Source organism: Elephas maximus, chromosome 11 (genome assembly GCF_024166365.1).
Source record: "Elephas maximus indicus isolate mEleMax1 chromosome 11, mEleMax1 primary haplotype, whole genome shotgun sequence".
Lineage (NCBI taxonomy): Eukaryota > Metazoa > Chordata > Mammalia > Proboscidea > Elephantidae > Elephas > Elephas maximus.
In genome coordinates this window covers 16,986,246-17,011,966 of record NC_064829.1, presented here as the reverse complement: position 1 = coordinate 17,011,966, position 25,721 = coordinate 16,986,246, and the positions used below count along the sequence as shown (strand labels likewise).

At 40.5% G+C, this 25,721-nt stretch overlaps 1 protein-coding gene across 1 annotated transcript in view; it reads right to left on the bottom strand.

The window, feature by feature from the left end:
- LAMA1 (laminin subunit alpha 1) overlaps positions 1 to 25,721 on the bottom strand; it is a 194,307-nt gene that overhangs the window by 36,108 nt on the left and 132,478 nt on the right. Inside the window, exons 37-51 of the mRNA XM_049901444.1 lie at positions 20,859 to 21,069; positions 20,551 to 20,667; positions 20,064 to 20,227; positions 17,534 to 17,669; positions 16,924 to 17,017; positions 14,978 to 15,094; positions 11,782 to 11,964; positions 11,342 to 11,496; positions 9,662 to 9,805; positions 8,561 to 8,694; positions 7,159 to 7,309; positions 6,316 to 6,440; positions 3,243 to 3,393; positions 2,335 to 2,479; positions 1,688 to 1,829 (exon numbers count right to left, since the gene is read on the bottom strand). Of these exons, the coding sequence (XP_049757401.1) occupies positions 1,688 to 1,829; positions 2,335 to 2,479; positions 3,243 to 3,393; positions 6,316 to 6,440; positions 7,159 to 7,309; positions 8,561 to 8,694; positions 9,662 to 9,805; positions 11,342 to 11,496; positions 11,782 to 11,964; positions 14,978 to 15,094; positions 16,924 to 17,017; positions 17,534 to 17,669; positions 20,064 to 20,227; positions 20,551 to 20,667; positions 20,859 to 21,069 (2,169 nt within the window). The remainder of the gene's footprint in view (positions 1 to 1,687; positions 1,830 to 2,334; positions 2,480 to 3,242; positions 3,394 to 6,315; positions 6,441 to 7,158; positions 7,310 to 8,560; positions 8,695 to 9,661; positions 9,806 to 11,341; positions 11,497 to 11,781; positions 11,965 to 14,977; positions 15,095 to 16,923; positions 17,018 to 17,533; positions 17,670 to 20,063; positions 20,228 to 20,550; positions 20,668 to 20,858; positions 21,070 to 25,721) is intronic.

The window sequence follows — 25,721 nt, the reverse complement described above, 5'->3', positions numbered from 1 at the left end:
TGGAAGCATCTGACTAGTCTGCCATCTGGGCCCTGCCTCCTTAACTGAATTTTTGAAAGGAGGGTTAACAATGAATCTATAATTTTGGAATATCTGTTTCCGTGTGTCATTCTGCAGAAATGCTAGGCCTCTAAGAAGAATATTGATGGTGAGACTTTAGGTCAAACAAAGTTGTCTTAGGACCAGAGAAAGGGACAAGATTTAGTGAGTCTGGCTACTTAGACGCTTATCTATACAAAACATGTTTAATATTATAAAAGGGAAAATTTCGTAATCATTGCAATTTAAATATACTCATTAAAACACAGGCCAATTATAAGAACAGCAGTGCATGGTCATAAGGAAAGCATATAGATCAAAATTCAGTTCCTGGAGTTAAGGTAGGCCATATTTTTTCCTAGGATTGGATGTGTAGAGAAGTCACTGGCTGTTGTCCACACCGCATATTCCTGAACTTTGTCCTGAATGAAGCAATTGTACTTGGTGAAATCTGCTAGTTTGCTGTTGGAGTCACACCTCATTCTTTCCTGTGTTGAACAATGAGCTGTAAGCCATGAAACAAATACATGATTTGGGGCAAACTCCAACCTTTGTGGATCTCAGTTTTTTTCCCGTTGCAAATGAGAAGGCTGGCTTATGCAAGTCCCTTCTGGCATGAAAGTCTATGATTCTGGAATGTCTTCCTAGAAAAGGGGCTTCTGTCCTTTTCCCCAATGTCCAACTGAGAGCATCAGGTGAACTGTGAACTATGACACAGCTTGTGGCTATGGAAATAACTCTCTGCTCCCACCACACGGAATGACATCTATGATTAGGTTTAGGGTTAGGAGACAGGATTATAGTCCTGGCAAGTGACCAGCTCCCCTGAGACTTAAATTTATTCATTTTCAAGACTGGGGGTGACTAAATCTATAGTTATAAACTATGGTCCTTGGAACTTTCAGATATTGCTGGCAAAGAAAAAGTGGGAAGTGTTGCATCTTGGGCTATTTAAACCAAAACAATTGGAGTAGCTGCACTAGAGCACCTCATATTAGGATTCTGCATAGATCCTCAGTTTGAAGATGGGGTCCTGCTATGGATACACATTTGAAAACCACTGAGCTGAGTGACCCAGCTTGGACATTTGACAATCCCACTCTTTGGAAGCTATCTGCTTGACAAAAAATGGCCTTGATAACTAGTCTTTCACATATGACTTTTTTTTTAATGGTGGGAAACTAGAGCTTAATTTGCCTAATCCAAATTTACAAATTTGAGGACAGTGCGGCATAGAAAGTTTATGCCCATTATTAAATTCACAAGGCTGAACACAAATCACTGTTATAAAAGGATTCCATTGCCTCTCTTCTCTGCCTTCTTTCATGCAGCTTCCTAAAGCTGGTCTTTCAACTCTCACATACATGTGAAGGGGGAATGCAGGTAAGTCTGCAGAAAGCATGAATTTTTTGCCTTTAAAGAGATTATACTACTCTAACATGTTCAGAGAGGAGGACGATGAGTGCTAAGAGGAGGGTCTCCAAATACTGCTCAGTGACAATTTCTATTAACAGATGTTCTAAAAGGCAGTAAATAGATATTAGCTTGACTGCATAAGGCTTGCTTTATTGCCCAGTTTATATGGTATAGAGTACTTTGAATAAAAGCTGGTAATTAGGGACACATTTTCTGCAGTGGAATATCATACCTTATAACTCTTGAACTAGGTAATCCACCAACGTAAATTGGATCCTTATCTAGGCGATTGAGGTCGGAAGATGCCCCTGGAGCTTCACCTTGTTTGGTTTCTTTATAACTGGTGTTATAGGCATCAATAACTGCTAGGAGTCCTAAACGAGATAGAAACGGATAGATAAGAAAATGAAAATCGCTTTCTACATTAAAATGAAACTCAACTTTATGACCTTTCTAGAGCAAGTCTATCAAGTAAAGTTCATTTACAAAGACATAGTATTTTAGAATCTCCAAATGTGACCAGTTAATGCTCTTGACTATCAAAGGAAAAATGTAATTCTCTGTATAAAAGTCAATAAATCCAGAATACATACTGCTAAATGACAGTAGTATGAGTGTAGATGAAAATAGAATGGATTTGATCCTTGATTCCAATTCGGCTTTTATAGTTAAATAAAGCACTTGGAAATATATACAAGTAGAACTATAATATTCCTCCAGCAAAACGAGAATCCTGTTGCCTGGTATCCCAAAGACAACAATGGCTTTCAATTAGAGTATCACTCAGGAAATGAAAGTGGACTAAAGAGTGCTAATTTTAGAAAGATTTCTTTTTCTAGCAGGGAGGCCAACATCTCGGTTATCCATCTACACACTCACCTTGCCTTCGGTTTCGCTGGAAGGCGATTTTGTACCAGGTCCCGTTGTTATATCGTCTGTCCGTAATAAGAGCAAGAGGTCCTGAACCCAGGTCAACTGTGACTTTAACTCTGCCCTGGACCAGCTCGATGGATAAGAAGTCTTTCTGTAAAGGTGAGAAAACTGTTACTCATGACTCATCTTTATCACAAGGTTTCCTTTCCCTTCAAGATAAGGATGGCAGACACCTTCTAAAGTCAAACTGAGAAAACTGGACCCAGCCCAACAGCCAGAGTTCTAGGCTATGAAACTAAAAATGTCCACGAAGGCTTTCTAGACCATTTCAAATATACAAACAAAACACTATTCATTGTTGCCAAAATCTACAATTCAGTAAGAGAACTGGAATCTCTTTGTGTGTCTTTCATTTGGGCCAGTCCCCAAAATAAGAAAACTAAAAGACTGAGAGACAGAAATCACCAGCATTGAGAATTCATGGTAGCGTGAAACACCAAAACCAAACCCACTCCTGTCAAGTTGATTCCGACTTACACCAAACAGGAGATAAAATAGGTGCAAAAAACCCTGTCAGATGGAATTCAAATAAAGCCTCTGTGGTCAGAGTGAACATAGAATAATTTATACTATTTAAACTGAAACATCAACGCTTAATTGATATCGGTAATGACTCAAAGGCTATTTTCTACTCTGTATTCTGTATTTTACAAAGGTTCTTCAATGAACTTGTATTAATATAATAAATTATTTAAAATGGGGGAAATAATATAGCATATATATACATAATATATATACATATATATACTGCAAGCTAGTATATACTCAGGAAGCAATCACTATACGTAAATGTCCACACAGCCATCTAAATGTACACACAGAGTAGGGCCTAGTGCCCCATAAAGGCCTCTTACGGTGTTATCTGAAGCGAGGTAGAGAAGCAGCCCATTCGGGGAAAAGGTATTAAACAGCATGATTATCTGTGTCACCGTCGCCCGGAGGGTCTTTTCCATGACAGAATAGCCGCTTCCGTCAAAATGGAACGAGGAATCTTCATTCAGGGGACTGCAGAGCAGAGCAAGAGAAATGCAATCTTCTCTCAGGAAGGCAGTTAAAGAGAGCAAACAAGACCTTTACTGAGTTTTCCCACACAAAATTCCTGAAGGAGCTATTATTTCCATAGTCTGATTACAAAAGTAAATCACAAATATTTAAAAATATGCTCAGGATGAGATCAGGTAACACAGATGTCCAAGTGTTTTAGAAGGAAAAGACTGTTAATGTAAGAAATGTTCACTGTAGGAAAAAGAAACTTCTTCACAGGACAGAGAAACGCTATAGATATTTCTACTTATCAACAGATTTTCCTGTTTGTTTGTTCTCATTTCCTGTAGTATAACTCTTTTCTTTATTTCAGGGCTTTCGGTATATTTTTTACATTATCACATACCTCCTCCTGCTGGTACTAACTCAGACAACAGTTAGACTGGAGTTATAATGGAAAACAAATACGTGTCCAAATACCAGAAGGCTCATTTTATTAAAAAAATCATTGACATCCTCAACAATCTACAGGATGAGCTTAAAGACCTACTTTACATTTTGAGACAAAATGTGTAGCTTTCAACAGAGATATATAATACGGCCATAGCACCGCTCAGAGAAGTCTTCTCTGGCCTTTTCTCCCATCTACCTCAAAAGAATGACTTGATTCACTATTGAATTATAAAATGAGTTTGCCTGGAACTATCATAATTATGTTTCCAAAATACTTCATAGGATTTGAAACTGAAACTTGGATTTAGGGGTTTGGGGGTATGAATTTGAACTCTTCCAAATAGAAGATGTAACAACCAAACTCAGTATCACATTTCAAAGAAGTGAAATCGTTTCCATTAACCAAAAAACCAAATCAAAACAAAAACAAACAAAAAAAGAGCAATGTGTTGTGAAAACTGAGGTTTCAAATGCAGTTTTGCTTTTTCTCTTTTAAGAATTATAACTTAAAGGAGATGCACTCTGAGTATATTTTAGAATTATGATTGAATTCTTCATTTTCAAACCTGTGTTTCCTAGAAGTATATTCCATTGTGCTACCTCTTGGCTGGCCCCAGTTTCATGATAAGGACACAGAGTATACAGACCCAGACTCCTGGGGTTCAAAGCCCACTTCCTCAATTATTAGCTGTGTGAGCTCGGAAAAGTTACCTAACCTCTGTTTGCTTCATGTCTATAGAGATAAGAGTATCTCTCCGGGAGACTTACCATATTTAAAGCACTTATAATAGTGCTTAGAACAAGGGAAAATCTCACTATTTCAGCTCTTATTATTTTGCTCTATTCAGAGGTTCTCACCGGGAAGAGAGTGAGTGGTTGGAGAAGGAGTGCGAAGTCCAGTTTCGCGTGTGTATTTGCTGAGAGATAAGTCTTTGGGCTGGCACAGTCCTTAGCATTCCCTAAGTGGTTACTGCGTGCCATGCAGGTCACTTTTATTTATGGTCTCTCTAGCCTTCACAATTACACTGCAGAGTAGGTGGTATTATCCCCACTATGGCAATTAGAAAGTGAAGCATCGAAAATAAATACCTTGCCCAAAGACATTCCACAAGGAAATGATGAATTTAAGTTTCATATAAGACTCCAGAAATCTGTGCTTGTCCCACCCTGCAGGCCACCTCCTCCAGGCAGAGCTCCTGAGGTCTCTGCTCTTCAGGTCCTGGGGCCTTTGGCTCTGTCTTCTCTCCCTCAATAGGGCCTGCCTGAGGGTGTGGCCATGAAGAGTGATGAATTCAAATGAGATGGAGACTGACAAGGATTCTCCTGCAAGGCTCATGCCCCAGGGGTCAAGGACCCATTTCTGAGAGTGTTTCCATGCTGATCACCGTGCTGAGCTTCTCCCGGAGCCACTGCCGGCCTCTAAAGTCAGCCCAGGGGCTCCTGTTACATAAGAGGCAGAGGACAAAGGAAAACTGTGCACTCACAGCTCTTAATGTTATCTCTGTGCTAGTCCTTTGGGAAGCACCATAAGCCAGTGCTTAGTCCTGCCATCTCTGAAGTCAGACAGGGCTGGGCTGAAATCCGCCCTCCCAGCTCTCCAGCCCCATGAGCCTGGAAAAATTACTAGACTTCTCTGGTCTTCAGAGTTCTCATTCATAAGATCAGGTAATCATGGCACCTCCTGTTAGCACGCCCTGCAGTTGTTATGCAAGTGAGTGAGGCAAGGCCTGAGCCCCAGCCCCAAGCAGCTGCTTCTACTAGTTCTCCACTTGCCACAGGGCAGAGCGCTTTTTATATTTCTATATACGGATTTTTCCCTAGACTATGAGATACTTGAGGAGACACAGACGCCTTACTAATGTTGACAACTCTAGTCCCTAGCACAGGCCCTGGAACACAATAAGATTCTAACAAGATGATTAACACAAAGGTTAGCTGCGTGGCCAGCGCTCTATGGCGCTGCCACTTCTTAACAAGGATTATGCCTGTTAATTAAAAAAAAATATTTTTTCCATATCTAGGTGAGAGTTGTTAGAATCAGTGGTTAATTTTACAATGTCCTTTAAGAATTTACTTGATTATTCATAATGATAAAAATAAAGGAGTGTATTAATATATTCAAAGAGGAATAAGAAAAAATAATCTCATCCTTGGAAGTATTTTCAAAATAAAAACGTGCAATAATTTACCGAAGATAGCTTAATTGTGATTTTTGGAGAGAGAAAGTTGTTTGAGAAGATACTGGAAGCTTCTGGAATTTATGATTCATGATTTATGATGCATACAAGAGGCAGCAAAAAGAACATTTCTTTCTAAAGGTTAAAAATTATTCCCCTGCTTCTGTAGTAAACAATCTACATCATATCTCTTGCACTAAGATAACCAATGTCACAAACTTGAGCGTCCTTTTGACGTATGTGTAAAGTCTCTAAGCAGTTCTCAGATGTTCAGAGAATAGCACACTGCGTGTTGAACAGCGGGCAACGTTACCTTCCAAAGCAGCCATGGCATGTGCCCTCCCTTTCGATATAGTTCCACAGGCCAATGGGGTTTCCATTCAAGACGGCCTCTCCTATGCAGCCTTGGAAGTGAGTAACCTTCACAGCAGCAGACTTCTAACGTAAACAAACGAACAAACATCACCCACATACATTTGCTGGAGAGAAATACACTCTCTGAGCACATGAACTTCTCCTGGGAGCTCAAATCTAACAGATTCGAATTTTGAGAAAACAATATACAGAAAAACATCCAGTTGTAATCACTGGATTGCCTTCCAGTTTTAAGGCAGGATCCTACTGTGAGTGACAACGGGGTGGGATCTTAAAGATCATCCCAGTGCCTAGGGTCACTGGAGTGAAGCCCCTTTTCTAAGCATACAGATAGAGACCCAGAGAAGTAGTGAGTAGTGAAGGGCCCCACTGGGACCAAGTCCCTTGTTCTCATTTCAAAGTGTAGAACCAAGTCAAGGAACCTGACTTGGTGAGACGGTGACTGGTGCAGTGAGATCAATATAACTGGCTCTTTTGTAAACACAAATTAGTCTACCACTAGAGATAAAGGAACTTTACAGGAATTAATATGGACTATTGAATTCCTTGTTTCATCATTGGAAAATGAACCACTGGCTTCTTCTCAGTTTATAGACTACTTAAGCATGATCTTTGACCGTTCAAAATCAACCCAGCCCTGCAGATGAACGGTAATTAAGCAAAATACCGGAAGCAGAAAAATCTCCACCTGTCTAAGACACAGTCAACAATTTAAACATATTAATGTTATACAGGTGGCATCAGTCAACTGGTCCTGCTCAGAGAGCTTCCAGAATTTTACCTTGATTTGTCCTCCAAGTCCTCCAACAAACATTAATGTTGAATTGTTTATATCCAGGACGTTAGCTGTTCCAGGGGATTTACTTGTTTTTGTTGGTGGTTTTTGAGTTGAGCTCATTTCCTTTACGCTCAGTAAACCAGTGTTTCCAAATCTACATATCACAAAGAATTGCAAAAGGAAAACTTTCAGAATTTCAAGTCAATACCAGAAGTTGTACAGATCTGCTCCATGCACAGCCTCCCTCTGGTTGACTCCACGCCCATTTCCCCAGCCTCCCACCTGGTTGGTCTCTAGCCTCTGGTCTGGCCCACCCTCCCACTCTCCAGTTTATTTTTCATGGTCCTGTAGAGTAGTTCTTCTAAAACATGTATCTCATCCTGTTCTCTTCCTGCTTAAAACAGTTACAGATAATGAGTTCAACTGTATTTGGAGGCAGCCTATTGTCTTCTATAAACCAGTAGCTATCGAGTCAATTCCAGCTCATGGCAACTCCATGTGTGTCAGAGTAGAACTGTGCTCCACAGGGTTTTCAACCCCTGACTTTTGGAAGCATATGCCAGGCCTCTCTTCTGAGGTGCTGCTGAATGGACTTGAACCACCAACTTTGGGTTAGCAGTTGATCACATTAACTGTTTGCACCACCCAAGGACTCCATTAACTACAATATTACCCCATTTTTCTGAAAAACAAAGCAAAATACAAGTTCCAACAACAACAACAAACTATACTGCTACAGAAAAGTGAAAAGGAAGCTACGTCTCCAGCTGCTAAAAAGTAGTTAGCTCTGGAGAGGGGGTTTAAGGGAGAATTTTTGCTTTGTGCTGAATTTTAAGAAAACGCATCTCCCACTTGTATCCTTTTCTTCTGTCCTCTTGCACTTGCGCACCACTGCCAAGCACCATGGGGTTTCTACCGTGCGGTGTTTTACCCCCTGCTAACTTTTACTGGGCTGGCTGCCTCTGACTTGCTCCCACCATTCTCAAGGTAACCTAAACTTGTAGTTTTTTTTTTTTTCCTTTTTCGGATGGCTGATTTTGGGTAATAAGTGGGAAAAAAATCCTTATTTCTATAGTTAATCTAAATCAAGTATTTTTAAATTATAATCTAACTTCTTAGAAGTTTCAAAGTCTAGCATATAATGTTATAAGTATTAAGCTACTTATAAAATTTTAGGCAAATATAGTTTAAAAAGGAAACCCTGGTATCAGTGGTTAAGCATTAGGCTGCTAACCAAAAGGGCGGCAGTTTGAATTCACAGGTGCTCCTTGGAAACCCTATGGGTCAGCTCTGCTTTGTCCTATAGGGTCACTATGAGTCGGAATTGACTTGATGGCAATGGGTCTGGGTTTTTTTTGGTATAGTTTAAAAAAGAGAGATGCTAGGAAAGAACTTTCTCTCTTACCTGGTTACATAGATACTATGCCATTTGTTGTCATCAATTGTGAAGTCTGAAAATTCCAGTCGTGTGGACCCGGAGCCCACATCCCACAGGAAGGCCACCTTTCCACGCTGCATCTCCACGGCCAGGAAATCCTCCTGTAGGTGGCACATTGAGGCAAGGTGAGTTTACACACTGGCCTGTTTGCTGGACTACCAAAACGCTAAAGAACGAGCTTGCACAGCATTCTCTCCAAAATTAAAAAAAAGCAAAAATCAAAAAGCTACCTTCCTTCTTCTGTAAATGCTCCTCCCCGGAGCTGGACCGTGACTCAGGGCTGATGGAACAGTGTCCACTGTTCAACACTCTGGCCCCCGGCCCTTGCCCACATGGCTCTCCATGACGGCTCCCCCATCACAACTTCCTAGTAGCACCCTCTGTGCAACTCCACCAGTCTAGTGAGCACGAGGCCAGGCTCTGCACTTGTTTGTTTCTCAGTCATTTCTAAGGAGGTGACCATTTAGTGGGAGATACAGAGTAAATCAGGAGCTGTGGAAGCCCACATCATATGTACGCATGTGTTTTGCACATATCCTCCTAAGGGGTCATTACAGGTAACACATGGCCTTCTAACATTTTCTGTCCTAACACGCCCAAGGGTTCTGGCCCATTCCTGCTGGCACAATGACCTTCCAGGGCATTCTCCACAGGGCACTCCCTCTGAGAACCGCCGGAATCTCACTGGTGAAGAACCTGGATGAAGCTAGGGCGCACGCCTCCCACCCCTGGTGACAACCACGAACACTGGCTTTACGGGCCCAAAGGTAACCAGTCCCTTCAGGGTCACAGAGGGCATCACACAGTGTTTAGTTCTTACGGCTTGTGATTCAGGCAGCAAGGAGACGAACTCTTCAGAAATGCCATTTTCCTCCTCACAGGGATTTAATTTTTTGTTTGTTTGTTTTCAATCTAATGCTACCAGTTGAGCAAACATTTAGTTCCCTTAGAACAATGAATCATTTCCCCAAGGCACCCCCCCCTTTTTTTTTTAATAGAAAAATGTCAATTCAGAAAATACGTATGTTCCTAAGAAAAACCATTGTCCTCTGCAGGTCTGTAACTTACGCTGGTGCTGCTCCCGAGGTAGAACAGGAGGTTGTCCGGTTCGCTGGTCTTAACGTGTAGCCTTAAGGTGTTGTAGTTGGTGGAGGAAATTGGCGGCTGGTAGGCCCGGATGCAGTCTCTGTCTGCAGACACAGCAACTTTAATCTGTAGAGGCAAAGGGAAGCACCCCCATCACTTCATGGCCAGCGCCAGCAGTTCACCAAGAGCTCAAAGTGTTACCCCTAACAGATGTTCCCTGCTTGACAGGCTTCCCACCTAGATAGTATGTGCAGCTTTGGGTCTCAAGAAGCAAAAAATCAGATAATGGTGAAAATTATTTTATTTTGTATAGTGTTTAAATATAGGAACATTGGTGTTGGGTTTTTAGAGTATTTTATACAGGAAATGATCGTGATCACATGATTTTAATTCCTTAAAGACAAGGACCATATCCAAATCACCTGGAATCCTTACAGCTAGCAGAGACAGGATATTTGATGACTATGTGGTGAATAAATGGAGGAGTAACAAATTTATTTATTTTGCAAATATTTATAGCATGCATATTGCACTTATTTTCGTAATTAGCAGTTATTCGTGTGTATATGTTATATTAACCTTAAAGATTATAAGATTGTATTCACCATAGCACTGGAACCATCCCCTGGACTGACATTTATTTAGTGACTGTAACTAAGGCAGAAGCCAGAGCTCAGGTAGACCTACATGCCTTTTCCAAGAGAAAGGTCACTCAAGGGAAAACAAAGAGCCCAGAACTCCTTTCTCTGGGCTAGAAAGCTTCAGGTGGATAAATGCAAGACCAGAGGTCACAGTTATCCCCTAGGAGGTTCCCAGTGGCATGAGAGCCACGGCGTTTTTCTACAGTCTTACTATTTCCCTGAAAGTCCTTTAAAACACAGCCAGTGCGATCGGCCCTGGAGGACCATGAAAGTTTTCTCGGCTCGTGCTGTCTGTGTGCCTGCAGATGCTGGCACATTTGTCCAGCCATTGTGCATGTGTGCACGTACACACTGCTTTTCCAGGGATGAGGCCCATACTACGAGCACATTCTGAAGAATACTTGGATTTCTGAAGCTAAGTTGATAAGATGATGCAGTGACACTACACGTGACCAATGACACTTGGAGTGATAGGACACTTAGACTTAATGTGTTCTATACCACCTAGGTTAATAATTACAGTCTACAAACCTACACTATAATTATAAATGGAGTCCCTGGGTAGTGCAAACAGTAAACACCTTGCGCTGCCATCCAAGAGGCTGGTGGTTCCAGTTTACCCAGAGGTACCTCAGTAGAAAGGCCTGGAGAGCTACTTCCAAAAAATCAGCTATCGAAAACCCTACGGAGCACAGTTCTACTCTCACACAAATGCTGTTGCCATGAGTCACAGTAGACTCGACGGCAACTGTAACTGAATAGTTATAAATAATTATACATCTCCACAAAGACATGGAGATTTATTTTCTAAAAACAGGTTGAAGTACGTTGAATAAAGTATATGAATGAACACACTTACGAGGTGGCTATGAGGAAGCTGGCTTTATTGAGAGCGGGGGCTGTGGGAGCTGCAGGAGGCTGGGGTGGGGGGCCATTTCCACAGGAATTCTAGGGCACGGTGTGGTTGAGAGCGCCCGAGTCCCGAGGGGAGCGCATGGTCTAACAGGAGCCCCATACTCACAGAAGCTGCTTGTTTCCGGGCTTGGCTGATCAGCAGTTTAATTTCTGATAGGTTTCTGCTCAGGTTCTCTTCTAATATCTTCAAAGGCTTCAACCGATCAAATAAAAGGTTGGCTTGTGCTTCCACATCTTTAACTTTTCTTCCAACTAACAGAGCTAACAAATAGAAGGAGGTGAGGGGTGAAGATAAAAGCTGAGGAGGGCAGGACAAAATAAATTCATTACTAATTCATCAGCAAGGCACTGGATATAGAACATCTTAAACAATTAATCCTTGAAATTTGGGTAAATACAGGAGAAATACATTGCCCCAAACCCTTCTCTTTCTCTATAAATGCAAATCCAGATGTTAGCGCCTTTTTACGTTTTTAGGAATGCGGTTTGTGAACAGCTGTGGAGCTGTGATCTGCATCGTAATGTGAAGGGAGACCGTGGACCTACTGGCCTCTGAGGAGTCGCGCATGAGTCCGTTTGTTTCTTGTAATGTGGCATTCACCATGGCCAGGACAGCCGATGTACTCAGCAGCTTTTGGCTCAAACCCACAACGTCCCTCCGCGTGCTTGCTGCACTCTGGTTTGCAGAGATAGCCAGCTCGGTGGTGTTGGTTTCTTTGTCTCTAACACCTGAAATAAATGAATACACGAGCGTACTGTCTGGAACAAACTTAATTGTTACACAGACACACGCTTCAGTATTTCTTATTGGTTGCTAAACACAAAACCAAAGGCTTACAGAACAAACTAGTTTCTCATTAAACAGTTAGTACATATATTGTTGTATGACGTTGGTTAATAACCCCATGACATGTCAACACTCTCCCTTCTCAACCTTAGGTTTCCTATTATCAGCTTTCCTGTTCCCTCCTGCCTTCAAGTCCTTGCCCCAGGGCTGGTGCGCCCCTTCAGTCTTGTTTTGTTTTAAGGGCCTGTTCAAGTTTTGGCTGAAGAGTGAACCTCAGGAGTGACCTCATTACTGAGCTAAAAGCGTGTCTGCGGGCCATACTCTCAGGCCAGCAAGACTGGTCTTTCTTTTTGAGTTAGAATTTTGTTCATCATTTTTCTCCAGCTCTGTCCGGGACCCTCTATTATGATCCCTGTTAGAGCAGTCAGTGGTGGTAACCAGGCACCACCTAGTTGTACTGGACTCAGTCTGGTGGAGGCTGTGGTAGATGTGGTCCATTAGTCCTTCGGACTAATCTTTTCCTTGTGTCTTTAGTTTTCTTCATTCTTCCTTGCTTCTGAAGGGGTGAGACCAGTGTTGTATCTTACATGGCTGCTTTCAGGCTTTTAAGACCCCAGATGCTACTGAGCAAAGTAGAATGTAGAACATTTTCTTCACAAACTCTGTTATGCCAATTGAGCTGGATGTTCCTGAGACCATGGTCCCCACCAGGGCTATGTTTTAACAGCAATATTAAGGCTGTGTATCAGGTACTCTACAGCTCCCGTGTTGATACAAATGAATACTTTCTGTCACAATCCTCTGGAATGTGATTTCAACACGCAACAAGATCACAAAAGCGGCTGCTAATCGCTGTGTGCTCAGTCCCTTTCATGTTAATAAAAGCTAAGCTTCTTCATTTGGTTTCTTTTTTAATCACCCCCTTCTCATTTTCATTAAATGCCTTTTCCAAATAATTCCATGTCTGGTTAAGAAGGTTTGGGGACTTACACTCATCAGTGAGAAGAAAGTGTCCTAGGCTAGAGGAAGTGGCGTTTGCCTTCAACATCACCAGGGGCCAGGTATGACAGCAGAACAGAGACTCAGAGGTCACCAGAGGCGAATTAGGATTCAGAGTGGAAGGGATTCTAGAAAATCTGAGTGATGATTTTCTTAAAAGACACTATTACTCATTTCAAAAGTGTTTAATCACAAGTAAGGCCAAACAACACTAGAAGAACCTGGGGAAAGAATGTACAGGTGTTCTTTACACTCTTCTTGCAACTTCTCTGCACGTCTGAAACGATTTCCGAATAAAAAGTTATTTTTAACTGTTTAATCAATATATGCCACATTATCCTTAGAAAAAAGAAAGAAAGAAACTGCCAGAGCAGAAAATGCTCCGTTGATTTAAAGGTAGAAAGGAAGCCCAAAGCACAGCTCCCCAGTCATTATTTGATCCTAATACCTTGCAACATGTTTTCTCCTGTTCACAATGGGTGATTGAGAGCTTGACATAACTAACGCCACAAGGATGCACTAAGTAATCTACAAGCATTTTATATTGCACCAGCTGCACGGGTCTCTTTCAAAGGGGTGCAGAGCCCACTCAGCTCCTGCGGCCTTGGTCTCTCTCTTCTTCTTTGTTCTCTTGAGAAATGGCCTTCAGCCTGCAAGCCGGCAGCTAGGAAGGCTGCCTGGTCCTTTTGGTCTGCAACTTTCTTTCTTGCTCCTTATCTCACTCAGAGTGGACTTGGCAGGCCAGTTCCACTAGCTGAGAGACTCTTATGTAAGTTTTTCAGCTTGTTACAAACATACAGATTAGAGTCCAGATGTCTGACGTGCATATCTTTAGTTTAATAAAGAGTTTCCTGTAGTTGTTTTTTGATGTCTATGACCATCAGTGGGCTACGTGCTTAAAAACATTAGGTAATCCTTACCAAAATGATACATAAGCTCTGATGTAAAAATTGCTCTTTGGGACTCCATAGAGGCAGCCTGTGTTGCTGCTAGGTTCCCGGTGATGTACACATCTCCTGAATAAACTTTCTCACTCTTTCTGACTTACAGTACGTTTCATTGGCTTGACTGACTGCTCCAGGGCACGAACCCCAACTGAATAACACTTACAACGGACCTATGGAGATGAAAGGACTTGGAAGTTGAGTTTGGGTATCTTGTAAGACTTTTGAGAAAACTGCTTATTATGAGCCAAGAGAAGCTTGGGGAGTGTAAATAATGCAATGAGAGCACAATTCATTTGTATTAAGCTTTTAAAAGTCATCCTGCTTAAAACTTTAATTACCACTGCATTTCCAAACTATCAATATTAAAGTGATCCATAAGCCTTTTTTTTTTTATGAGCCTATTTTAGATGCTTCTTTGAACCTATCTGGTGTTTTTAATTGTTCTTCTGGTTAAGGAAATTAGTGAATGGGGGTTAGCTTCATTCAGATGAAAATTCTAGGTCATTCACTCTGAAAGTGTGGTCAGATTGAAACCTAAAAAATAATCAGTTAAATGTGTGAGTAGCTCCCTATGGGAGTCTTTCTCTTGCTTCGTGAAGGAAGAACGCCAAGCAAGAGTTCTTTAAATTCCCACATTTATAATGAATCCTGTGTTTTCCCTTAAGGCAGGAAAAGAGCATTCCAGCCTCTTGCTGACCTCTGTGAGTTGCCCTTCTTTCATCTATGGCATGCGCCAAGTGTATTTTTAAAGCAAGCAGTTAAGATGGCAGCGTAAAGGCTCTAAGACTTTTGCTTTTAAGAGTATAATTCTAGCATTTCAATGCAAGTGTTCTGAAGTTATTTAAAAAACAGCCATCTCAACTCCCAAATCAGATTTCTTTGCAAGTAAAAACTACCAATCTTGGTCTCATTTCGAGCTAGGGCTCTCGATCAATCTTGAGGCAGGGTTCATCGTGTTCCCACATGACGGGATGCTGTTTATTGATTCAAGAACCCCCTTTGCACTTACCTTCTGGGATTGCTCTAAGGATCAAGAGAGATTCATTGATCTGCCTGGTAATTTTATCAGCATTCTCTTGAAATTTGTTTACTCTTCTTTTCAAACCACTCAATTCCAACGTAATACCTATTTAAGGGGAGGAAAAGTGCTCGCTGTTAGGTTAGCCTAGTAAGTAGTTACCCTTGCTTTACCACTTCTGACCCTATCTGCAGAATTCAGTTTTCCACGGAGACCTCCAATATTAAAAGTTTTGCCGGCAGACAATGAGTTTAGCTCTATTTGTTATGGAAATTGAGTGGTTTTTAGTTTTCCAGGTCATTTTCTACCTTGCTTGTCATCCTTCTCACTAATATTTCTTCTTAAATTTCATGTCCAATTTAATTACAGCTCCAGGGTGAATCACTGTGTTAATGAGATTCACTTTCTACCCACACCTAAATCCGGCTTTCCTCTCTCCTCTAGGTTGTATAGACCCAAATGTGGGCTCCTGCCTGTGACTCTGCCTCACGATCTTGCACCTGCTTCCCTGGCCCTGCTTCCCCCCTTTCCCTTCTGACCACCCAACAGTGACTCAACCTAGGCTTCTTCAAGCTTGACAAAGTTGTCTGATCAAAGCTTTTACTTCCTAAATTTCTGTTCATAATAAACAATCACATTTGGATTTTGAATACATGGCTTAAAAATAAATTATTGATAAAATCCTTGATGAACATCATAGGTCTGCCTAAAACTTCAAATGCCAGAAAGTTCATTATTTCATGGTTTATAAAAATCTTTGACTGTTGTATAAATTGAAATGACAGCCCACCAACATTGATGCTAGGGTTTGTGTTCAATGCTTTACTGTGGGCATTGTGCATTTTATACACTTCGAAAAGACAACATAGTTTCTAAATGGAGTCAGTAACAGAGAAACAGAGAAACAGAGAAACAAAAGCATGACACATCCAAGCTCTGGGCTCAGACAGCTGGGGAAGGATCCAGTAGCAGACATGGAAGTAGTCTGAAAGGGGTATGAGCTCTGCATGTAGCCCACTATCTACTCCTTGGGGGAAACACTGATATTTTTGAGATTTTAGAATATATTAAGGTGAAAAGTATACTATACGCTATGAAAATTTGTATGCCTACATAATTTCTTTTGTAAGTACCTTGTATAACAGACTCCTGTTTCCATGTTGTGTTATGTTTATTAGATAACTAACATATGCCAAGTAATTCCTTATTGAAAATCTCAGGAAGAACTAAATGCAAACATTTTGAGAAACTGATAAATCAACTACCATAATTATCTTATGCAAACCTGCCATGAGTCTAACATCATGTTGGCCCTGGGAGAAAGGTAAAAGAAATATCAAACATAACACATACCTTCAAGGAATTGTGAAACAATGAGAGTTGAATAGAAGACCACAGGCAACCAAAGATGACCTCACCCAACAAATACTATGAAGAACAATGAAAGCTTACAAGATAAAGTGATGAGTGTATAATTTAATCATAAGGAAAGCTTAAAATCCCTGTGGAAGACAGGCATGCCTGCACATTAAAATCAGAGGTATAAATTGGAATACAGTTTAAAATTACATGGTGTTTATATGATAAAAACAAAACAAAAACCCATTGCTGTCGAGTCGCTTCCAACCTATAGGACAGAGTAGAGCTGCCTCATAGGGTTTCCAAGGCTATAGTCTTTACAGGAGCAGACTGCCACATCTTTCTCCAGTGCAGAACCTGGTGGGTTCCAACAGCCAACCTTTTGGTTAGCAGCTGAGCACTTAATCACTGTGCCACCAGGGCTCCTTGTTTATATGATAGGTTTGGAATATTAATGTGACAACAAAATTAAAAGCTGAAAATTGCGCTGAGGAAAGAAGAACGTTCTAACGTTCTGTGAACAGGGATGTGCCCGTACTCACTCTGCCTATCAACACAGTTCATTCTAGGAAACTGACCTTGATGCCTCTTACTCAGGTCGCTGCCTTCTTTTAGAAATTTGGAACTGCGATGGAGAGCCACTTTCCCATTTGAAGCAAGGGATTCTGAGAACTGAAAAACAGAACAACTCGAACATAGTTACTGGAGGGCAGGTGGAACCCTGCTGGAGACAAAGAAGGCCACTCTCTCAGAATAGCCTCCAGTCAAGTTCCCAACAAGAATGGAAACTGGACAACATGTAGGGACAATTGAAAATGGCTGAGGAGAGGGAACAAAAACATTGCTAATTATATAAAGAAGGAAACCAGACATTAAACAAAGATTTTACCACAGGTGAAGGAAGATGTCTCAAGTAGATATCAAGTAGCATTCTCATTTTTATTGTAAGAAATTCTGCAATTTTCCTCATCTCTACATCACTAGTCCCTAGTCTTTATAAAAAAGTTTTATTATCTTGACAAATTAAAATGTATATATGACGAAAGAAGCCATAAATGGACTCCACAAGAAAAGGAATATCAAGAGGCATAGACTTGAGCACTGAGTTTTTGGCCCAGCACTTTATGGAAAAGTCTCCGGAGAGTCCAGAGAAGGCATGCAGACATGACAGCCCAGGGGCATTCTTACCAGGCTGGCCTGGGTTACGGCCCTGAGAGCGTGGTTTGCCAGTCTCTCTGATTCTTCCACCAGGCCTTGAATGTTGGAATGGACATGGACTGCACTGGTAGCATTCAAGGACACATGTCTGACATTTTCCAGGCCACTATCAATTCAGCACAATTAGAGAAGTTACGATAAACTAAGTAAAAGCCCCAGGTTCACTCACTAAAATTATAAGCGTCCCCCATTCTCGAAAGCCTTCTAGTTTCCCCTTAAAAAAGTATCAACAAGGACTAACAACATATGGATTCCCCTCTAACTCCCAGAGTAATCTTTGAGAAGCAGTAGCCAGCCATGCTGGCATGATAACATTCGCAATCGTTGTTTAATTAATACCGGGAAAAAAGGGGGCTGCTGCTGTTTTCCATCTTTCTGTTCACACATCAGCTTCCACCAGCCTCCCCGCCCTTCTCTCTGCTCAAACCCCTGCCTGTGCCTGTGCTGCCATGGCAAGTCTGCAGTGATTATAGTCTCCCTGCCACGCACTGGTTAGTTTTCAGAAAGCTTTTCCAAGCACATGCAAGGGTGCCGAATCTTATCACTCAAATGGAATACACCAATTTGATGAAATTCACTAGAGATTTTGGAAGACAGTCAGATAATATTTCAATCAGATGAACGTCATTCTCACAAATGGGCAAAATCACTTATGAACTTGCCAACTGGTAATAGTGCAATTTCAGCCAGCTCTCTCTCTCTTCAAAATGACACACCTTTGCCTGAGTAACTCACTTCATTTTCTTCCCAAGGTTATTGAACTGGGTGATTCCCAAACCCATCACGAGCAGTTATTGCTTCCTACTATTTGATTGGCAAAACCTAGTGATTTATAAATAAAAGCTAGTAATGTTATTTAACTTTGCGCATCATATCAAATTGCTTTGACTACTCTTATACAAAGAAATAAAGACTTTATTCCAGCTAGGTAGTTAGTCAGAACATATTTTTCTCTTTTAGGAAGTGATAAGGGGAGGTGAAAAGAAAAAAGTTAACTGAGTACCCAACTCCATTTTCTATTACCGATTCCTGTGACATATGTAGACCTTGGTACTCGGTTAAACATGTAATTTACATAGTATTCTATCTTAAAAACAAACCAAAAAACCCCATAACTGTTGATTCCGACTCATAGTGACCCTCTAGTACAGAGTAGAACTGCTCCGTAGGGTTTGCAAAGCTGTAATCTTTACCGAAGCAGACTGCCACATATTTCTCCCATGGAGTGCCTGGTGGCTTCGAACCACCCACATTTTGGTTAGCAGCTGAGTGCTTAACCACTGTGCCACCAGGGCTATCTTGCATCATTTTAATTGCCTTTCATTGTGTGATCTAATCAATTACTGCCAGTATTCCTCAAATTGGAAAGATATTTATTTCCCCTTCCACAAAACACACTCACAAACTACAAAAAACATACATGTTTCCATGTGTCCAGGTTTTTTCCACCCATAATTTATAACAGGTTTTAATGAGGTAAACTTACCAGTTAGCTGACAACATTGTGTAAATCAAGATAAGGCCTCAAACACCAGCTCCCATATTTCTGCTGATGAGAATCACCTGGGGATCTTTAACAACCTCCACTGCCCACGCCAGACCCCTGACCAACTAAATCCCAATCTTCGACTTGGAGCAGACTGGGGAGGGGAGGGCACCGAGGGCCAGGGAACAAAGGCATCAGTACTTTTTAAACAAGAAGTATGCTTCTTGTTTAAAGGCGTTTTTAACAGAATGAAGACACATTTGACAAATATCCAAAGACATAAGCTAAAATAATTGTATTACTAGGGTAGACCTTCAGGGAGCAGAAAATAATTGGGGGTGGACTCTTTCATAGATTAGGAAAGAGACCTTCAATGCTTCTATTCCGTATCCTCTGTCACACACGTTGTTGCTGTCAGGTGCCATCGAGTCAGTTCTGAATCACTGCAACTTCACGTGGCAGAGCGGAACTGCCTCACAGGGAGGCAGGAATCTTCACAGAGGCAGGCAGGCCACCAGGTCCTTTTCCTGCGGAGCCACTGGGTGGGTTCGGACTGGCAACCTTTCAGTTAGGAGCCGAGAGCTTAGCCATTTGCACTACCAGGGCTCCTTCCATCCGTTCATAAAGCCACCCAAATCATAAGCTCCAAAAAGGGGGGACATGTAAAGATGTTAATATCCTTGTCCTGACACATATGCAACCTAACAAAGCACTGACCACCTAGTAGGTGCTTAAGTAAGCCTGGAGGGCTTGATAGTATAGCATCGTACTCATTTCCATCTGTATCCATTTCAGTTTGCATTTTTTTTCATCATACATTTATTCTGATGTTATTCAGTAAACTATGCTGCCAGACACGGGAGGAAATCCTACTTGACACGTAAAATACAATGGGAGTCCTCATGTTTGTGCGAAGGAAGAAGAGTGACTCAGGGTTATAAACAAAGTAGCCATTCCTATTCTTCTTGATCAATGGATCACAACTCTCAAATTCCTGTAGAGGTGTGGTCTTACCTGTCCAGAACACCTGATAGTCTTTTGAGCTCAGCAGCATGATCCTCAGCTCTGTAGACAAGTCCAAGTGCTCTTCTTCTGGACATCTGCATGACCAAATCATCTACATGACCCCTGAGTTTGGCATTCCATAGAAGTAGCTCATCCCGGTGATGGTCTAAATGCTACAGAGAGAAAGCAATATTTTTAATATGCGCATCTATTTGATAGCGTACCAGTCAACCAGTTGCTGTCGAGTCGATTCAGGCTCATGGCGACCCCATGGGTGTCAAAGTAGAACTGTGCTCCAAAGGGGTCTCAGTGGTTGATTTTTTAGAAGTTGACCACCATCCTTTCTTCTGAGGTGCCTCTGGGCAGACTTGAATCTCTAAACCTTCGGTTAGCAGCTGAGCATGTTGACCATGTGCACCACCCACGGACTCCCAAGAGTGTACATTTTGTGTGCATACACGTGAGGTGCGAGAAGCCATGCTCAGGGGTAACTTACAGTCAGAGCATTTTGGGCGGCGTCTGCGTGTGCACTGGAAGCATCTATCAATCCTCTCCCTTTGGCTATTAGCTCTGAAGTCAAGTTTTGCTCTTCTTGAACACGCAGCTTTTTATCCTACAGCAAAAATCACTTGTTAAGGATGCTTCATAAAAGCAAGTCAGCTCCTAACACTGATGCCTAACGCCACGTGCTGAAGTTAACACTCGGGGGATCACATTTCAAGACACTGACACAGTGGTATAATTTACACTGGAGAATGTGGTCACCAGCTCTAATTAGGAAGGTGAGAGCAACTTGAGACTCACCTTGAATTCTCTCAGGTTGGTGTTGATAATGGGCAGCAGGCGGCTGCTTTCCTGGGTCTTCCTCTCTGCTTCACGCACCAGGTCTTCTGCCTCCTGCAGGTCACTGCTGAATTTTGAAAGGAGGCTGCTGGCTGCTTCTTGTAATACCTTCAACTCTTCCTGTGGCTTCTGGTAATTCTTCTGAATTTCTGACAGCAGATATTCCGCAGCTCTGATAGACATAAATGCCTCGCATAGTAAGTAAACGGACCATAGAGCTCAGATCTCTGAAATGGCTGGAAGGATATCTACATATTCATACCAAGTTTCCTTCTTCTTGAAATCAAAAGTGATAAATCATAGCCTCTTAAAAGTGGAAACAGTTTTGCTAAGACAGCTACAGATATGGCAGATTTATACTTTAAGCTTAACAAATTATCTTTATTCTCAAACTCCCTAACACATTTTAGTAGGGAAATTAAAAGAATCATCTCAGTGACCTGGATTCAGAAAATCAGCACTACAGTTTATATTAATGATGGGAACCGCAATCTTTCACTGTAATATCATAAGAAATTGAAAGAAGGCTATTGAGTGATTTGCCATGAATTTACCAGTACATTTATATATTAAAGTTTTTCTGCAGCTAGTTAAGAAATAGATTTTATAAAAACATTCCAATTCAAATTGTCAGAAAGATATTTTTGCCATTGACAAATGCAAACGAGAAAATCAATAGACATTTTTTCCTTTCTTTACAAATATGCTACCAAATTGCTTATTTAAATCAATTTTGAGTTTATAACTACATAAAACAATACATTTTCATACTACGAATCTTTGCAATGGTTGAATATATTCAATTAACTCTCTGCTTCAATTTGTCAGGAGAACTTTCAAAGTTTCATGGAAATGACTTGTAAAACACCCTCAGCATTCACAGGTATCAAATCACTGGGTTAACATATAACAGAAAGCATTTTTCAACGGTATATATTTAAACTCTGACAACATTAGAACAATATCAGGAGTTATCTGAACATTTTTATGATTTTTAATGATAATAAGATGTTACATTATGAAGCAGTCAATGAGAACTAAAATAAATACACAAGTATATCCTATATATTAGTCTGATCATGAATTTATCATTCCTTATCATTAACACAGATATTTCTCTTGAAAGATGCCACAAATAGCCAAAGCAATCTTGAAAAAGAAAATTAAAGTAGGAAGACTCACACTTTCTGATTTTAGAAGGTACTTTAAAGCTACAGTAATCAAAACAGTGTGGTACTGGCATAAAGATAGACATATAGGCTAATGGGATAGAATTGTGAGTCCAGAAATAAGCCCATTCATCTATGGTGAATTTATTTTCAACAACGGTGGCAAGCCCATTCAATTGGGGAAAGAACAGTCTCTTCAACAAATGGTGCTGGGACAACTGGATATCTCCATGCAAAAGAATGAAGTTGGGCCAAACTTCACACTATATAAAAGTTAACTCAAAATGGGTCAATGACCTAAATATAAGAACTAAAATCATAAGACTCTTAGAAGAAAATATCAGGATAAAGCTTTGGGACCTAGTTTTTGACAATGGATTCTTAGATATGACACCAAAAGCATGAGCAACCAAAGAAAAAAATAGATAAATTAGACTTCATCAAAATTAAACACTTTCGTGCATCAAAGGACTTTATCAAGAAATTGAAGAGACAACCTACAGAATGGGAGAAAATATTTGGGAACCATATATCTGATGAGAATTTAATATTCAGAATATATAAAGAACTTCTACAGCTCAACACAAAAACAAACAACCCAATTAAAAAATGGGCAGAGGACTTGAATAGACACTTATCAAAAAAACAAAACCTATATATATGTACATATGTGTGCGTGTGTGTGTACACAAATGGTCAATAAGCACATAGGGAGAAGCTCAATGTCATTAATCATTAGGGAAATGTAAATCAAAACCATAATGAGATACCACTTCATACCCACTAGGATAGCGATCATCAGAAAAACAACAGAAAATAGCAAGGATGTGGAGAAAATAGCAAAGGAAGACAAGGATATGGAGAAATTGAAACTGTCATCCATTGCTGGTGGGAACGTAAAATGGTGTAGCCATTCTAGAAAACACTCTGGCCATTCCTTAAAAAAAATGAAACATAAAATTACCATATGACCCAGCAATTTCACTCCTAGGAGTACACCTAAAAGACTTGAAAGCAGGGACTCAAACAGATACATGTAAACCAGTGTTTGCTGCCTCATTATTCACAATAGACAAACGATGGAAAGAACCCAAAATCCACCAACAAAGGAATGGATAAACAAAATGCAGTGTATAAACGCAACGGAATATTACTCAGTCATAAAGAGAAATGATGTCCTGATGAATCTTGAAAACATTATGCTGAGTGATGTAAGTCAGACACAAAGGACAAATATTGTACGATCTCACATATATGAGAAAGCATAGAAACGAAAGTTTATTAGTGGTTACCAGGGTTTGAAGTGGGGAAGAAACAGGGGTTATTGCTTAAGGGGTACTGAGTTTCTGTTTGGGGTGATGAAGACATCTGGAAATGGATGATAGTGATGGTTCCACAACATGGTAAATACAATTGTCACTGAACTGCACACTTAAAAAAGGTTAAAATGGTAAATGTTTTGTTACACATATTTTACCACAATAAAAAAAAAAGAACTTAAAATAGAGGTCAAATTTTTATCTACGAAATGATATTACTATCTAAACTGAAACCAAATGAATTGACATAGTCTTCGATGACTTTATTAAAAACAGATTCAAAATTTTTTAAAAAGCTTAAAAAAAAACCCCAAAACCCTTACAGCTCTTCATTAGCTTCTTCCTGCAAAATTTTTCAATCAATACAGTAAACCAGTGTTTTTCAAACTGCATTTCTCTGTGACACTAGAGTTGCATGAGTGTTATGAACTGAATTGTGTCCCCCCAAAATGTGTGCCAACTTGGCTGGGCCATAATTCCCAGTATTGTGTCATCTCATGTGGTTTTCCTATGTGTTGTAAATCCTACCTCTATGATGTTAATGAGGCAGGATTACAGTTATGCTAATGGGGCAGGACTCAATCTACAAGATTAGGTTGTTGTTTTAAGTCAACTTCTTTTGAGATACAAAAGAGAGAAGCCAGCAGAGAGACAGTAGGACCTCATACCACCAAGAAAGCAACAAACAAGGGAGCAGAGCATGTCCCTTAGACCTGAGGTTCCTGCACTAAGAAGCTCCTAGACCAAGGGAAGATTGATGACAAGGACCTTCCTCCAGAGCCAACAGAGAGAGAAAGCCATCCCCTGGAACTGGCACCCTGAATTTGGACTTCTAGCCTACTAGACTGGGAGAGAATAAATCCGTTTGTTAAAGCCATCTGCTTGTGGTATTTCTGCTACAGAAGCAGTAGATAACTAAGACAATGAATAAAGTGTTCCTCAGTGAAATCAGTTTAGGTGTATCCTTTAGATGCCTCTTGGAGACCCACGATGCATGTCAACCACTAAAAGCTTTGAAAAGACTTGCAGTAAACAGTTTTCTTTTCTTCAACAAAGGCCTTCTCCAAAAGAGTCAAAAGAGAACCTACTGACCGGAAAAAAATTTTTCGCTAGAACATATTTAGGGATTAATCTCTAAAATTTATAGAAAACTTCAACATTTCAACAATAAAAAGAGAATCCAATTAAAACATGGGCAAAGGATATGAACAGACACATCACCAAAGAAGATATTCAGACAGCTAACAAACATATGAAGAAATACTTGGAATCATTATTAGCAATTAGAGAGATGCTAATCAAAACTATAATGAGATACCACTTTGCTCCAACAATACTAAAAATAATAATAAAGAAAATAACAAAGGTTGCTGGGGTTGTGGGGAAGTTGGAACTCTTATACACTGTTGGTGGGAATGCAAAATGGTACAACCACTGTGAAAAACAGTATGGGACTTCTTCAGAAAGCTGGAATAGAAATACCATATCATCCAATAATCCCACTTCTAGGTATATACCCTAAAGAAATAAGAGCGGTGACATGACTAGACATATGCACACACATGTTCATTGCAGCATTGTTCACAACAGCAAAAAGATGGAAATAACCTAAGTGCCCATCAATGGATGAATGGATGAACAAATTATGGTACATACACACAATGGAATACTGCGCGATGATGAAGAATAATGATGAATCCATGAAACATCTGACAACATGGATGAATCTGGAGGACATTACGCTGAGTGAAATCTGTCATGAAAGGTCTAATATTGTATGAGACCACTATTATAAAGTAACAACAAAAGGTTTACACAGGGGAAAAAAAAGAAAGAAAAACATTCTTTGATGGTTACCAGGGATGGGAGGGGGAGGGAGGGAAAATTAGCAATGAGATAGAAGACACATGTTAATAGTGGTGAAGAAAAAGGCAATATATGATACAGGGGAAGTCAGCAAAACATGACCAAGGCAAGAGAGGACACTGAGAAGAACGCAAAAATAACAGGCAACTATGGTAACTACTACAGTTTAGACAATCCTACAACAAGATTAACAAATAATAATTTACGAATAGATAAATAGATACACCAAGAGGTGTAGGAGGATGTAATGGAATACACTCACTGACAGATACAGGTTTGGTGGTGGATATTTCCACATACATGACTGTAGGTGTGGCTGATACAGTGCAGTCAGGGAGACCTCTTAGACATAATCAAATACCTCACGCGATGAAGTTCCTAGGCTAGAAAACAAAGGACCATAGACTTGGAAGACATCCACACCAACTGGCATAACATAGTTTATAAAGAAAATATTCTGCATCCTACTT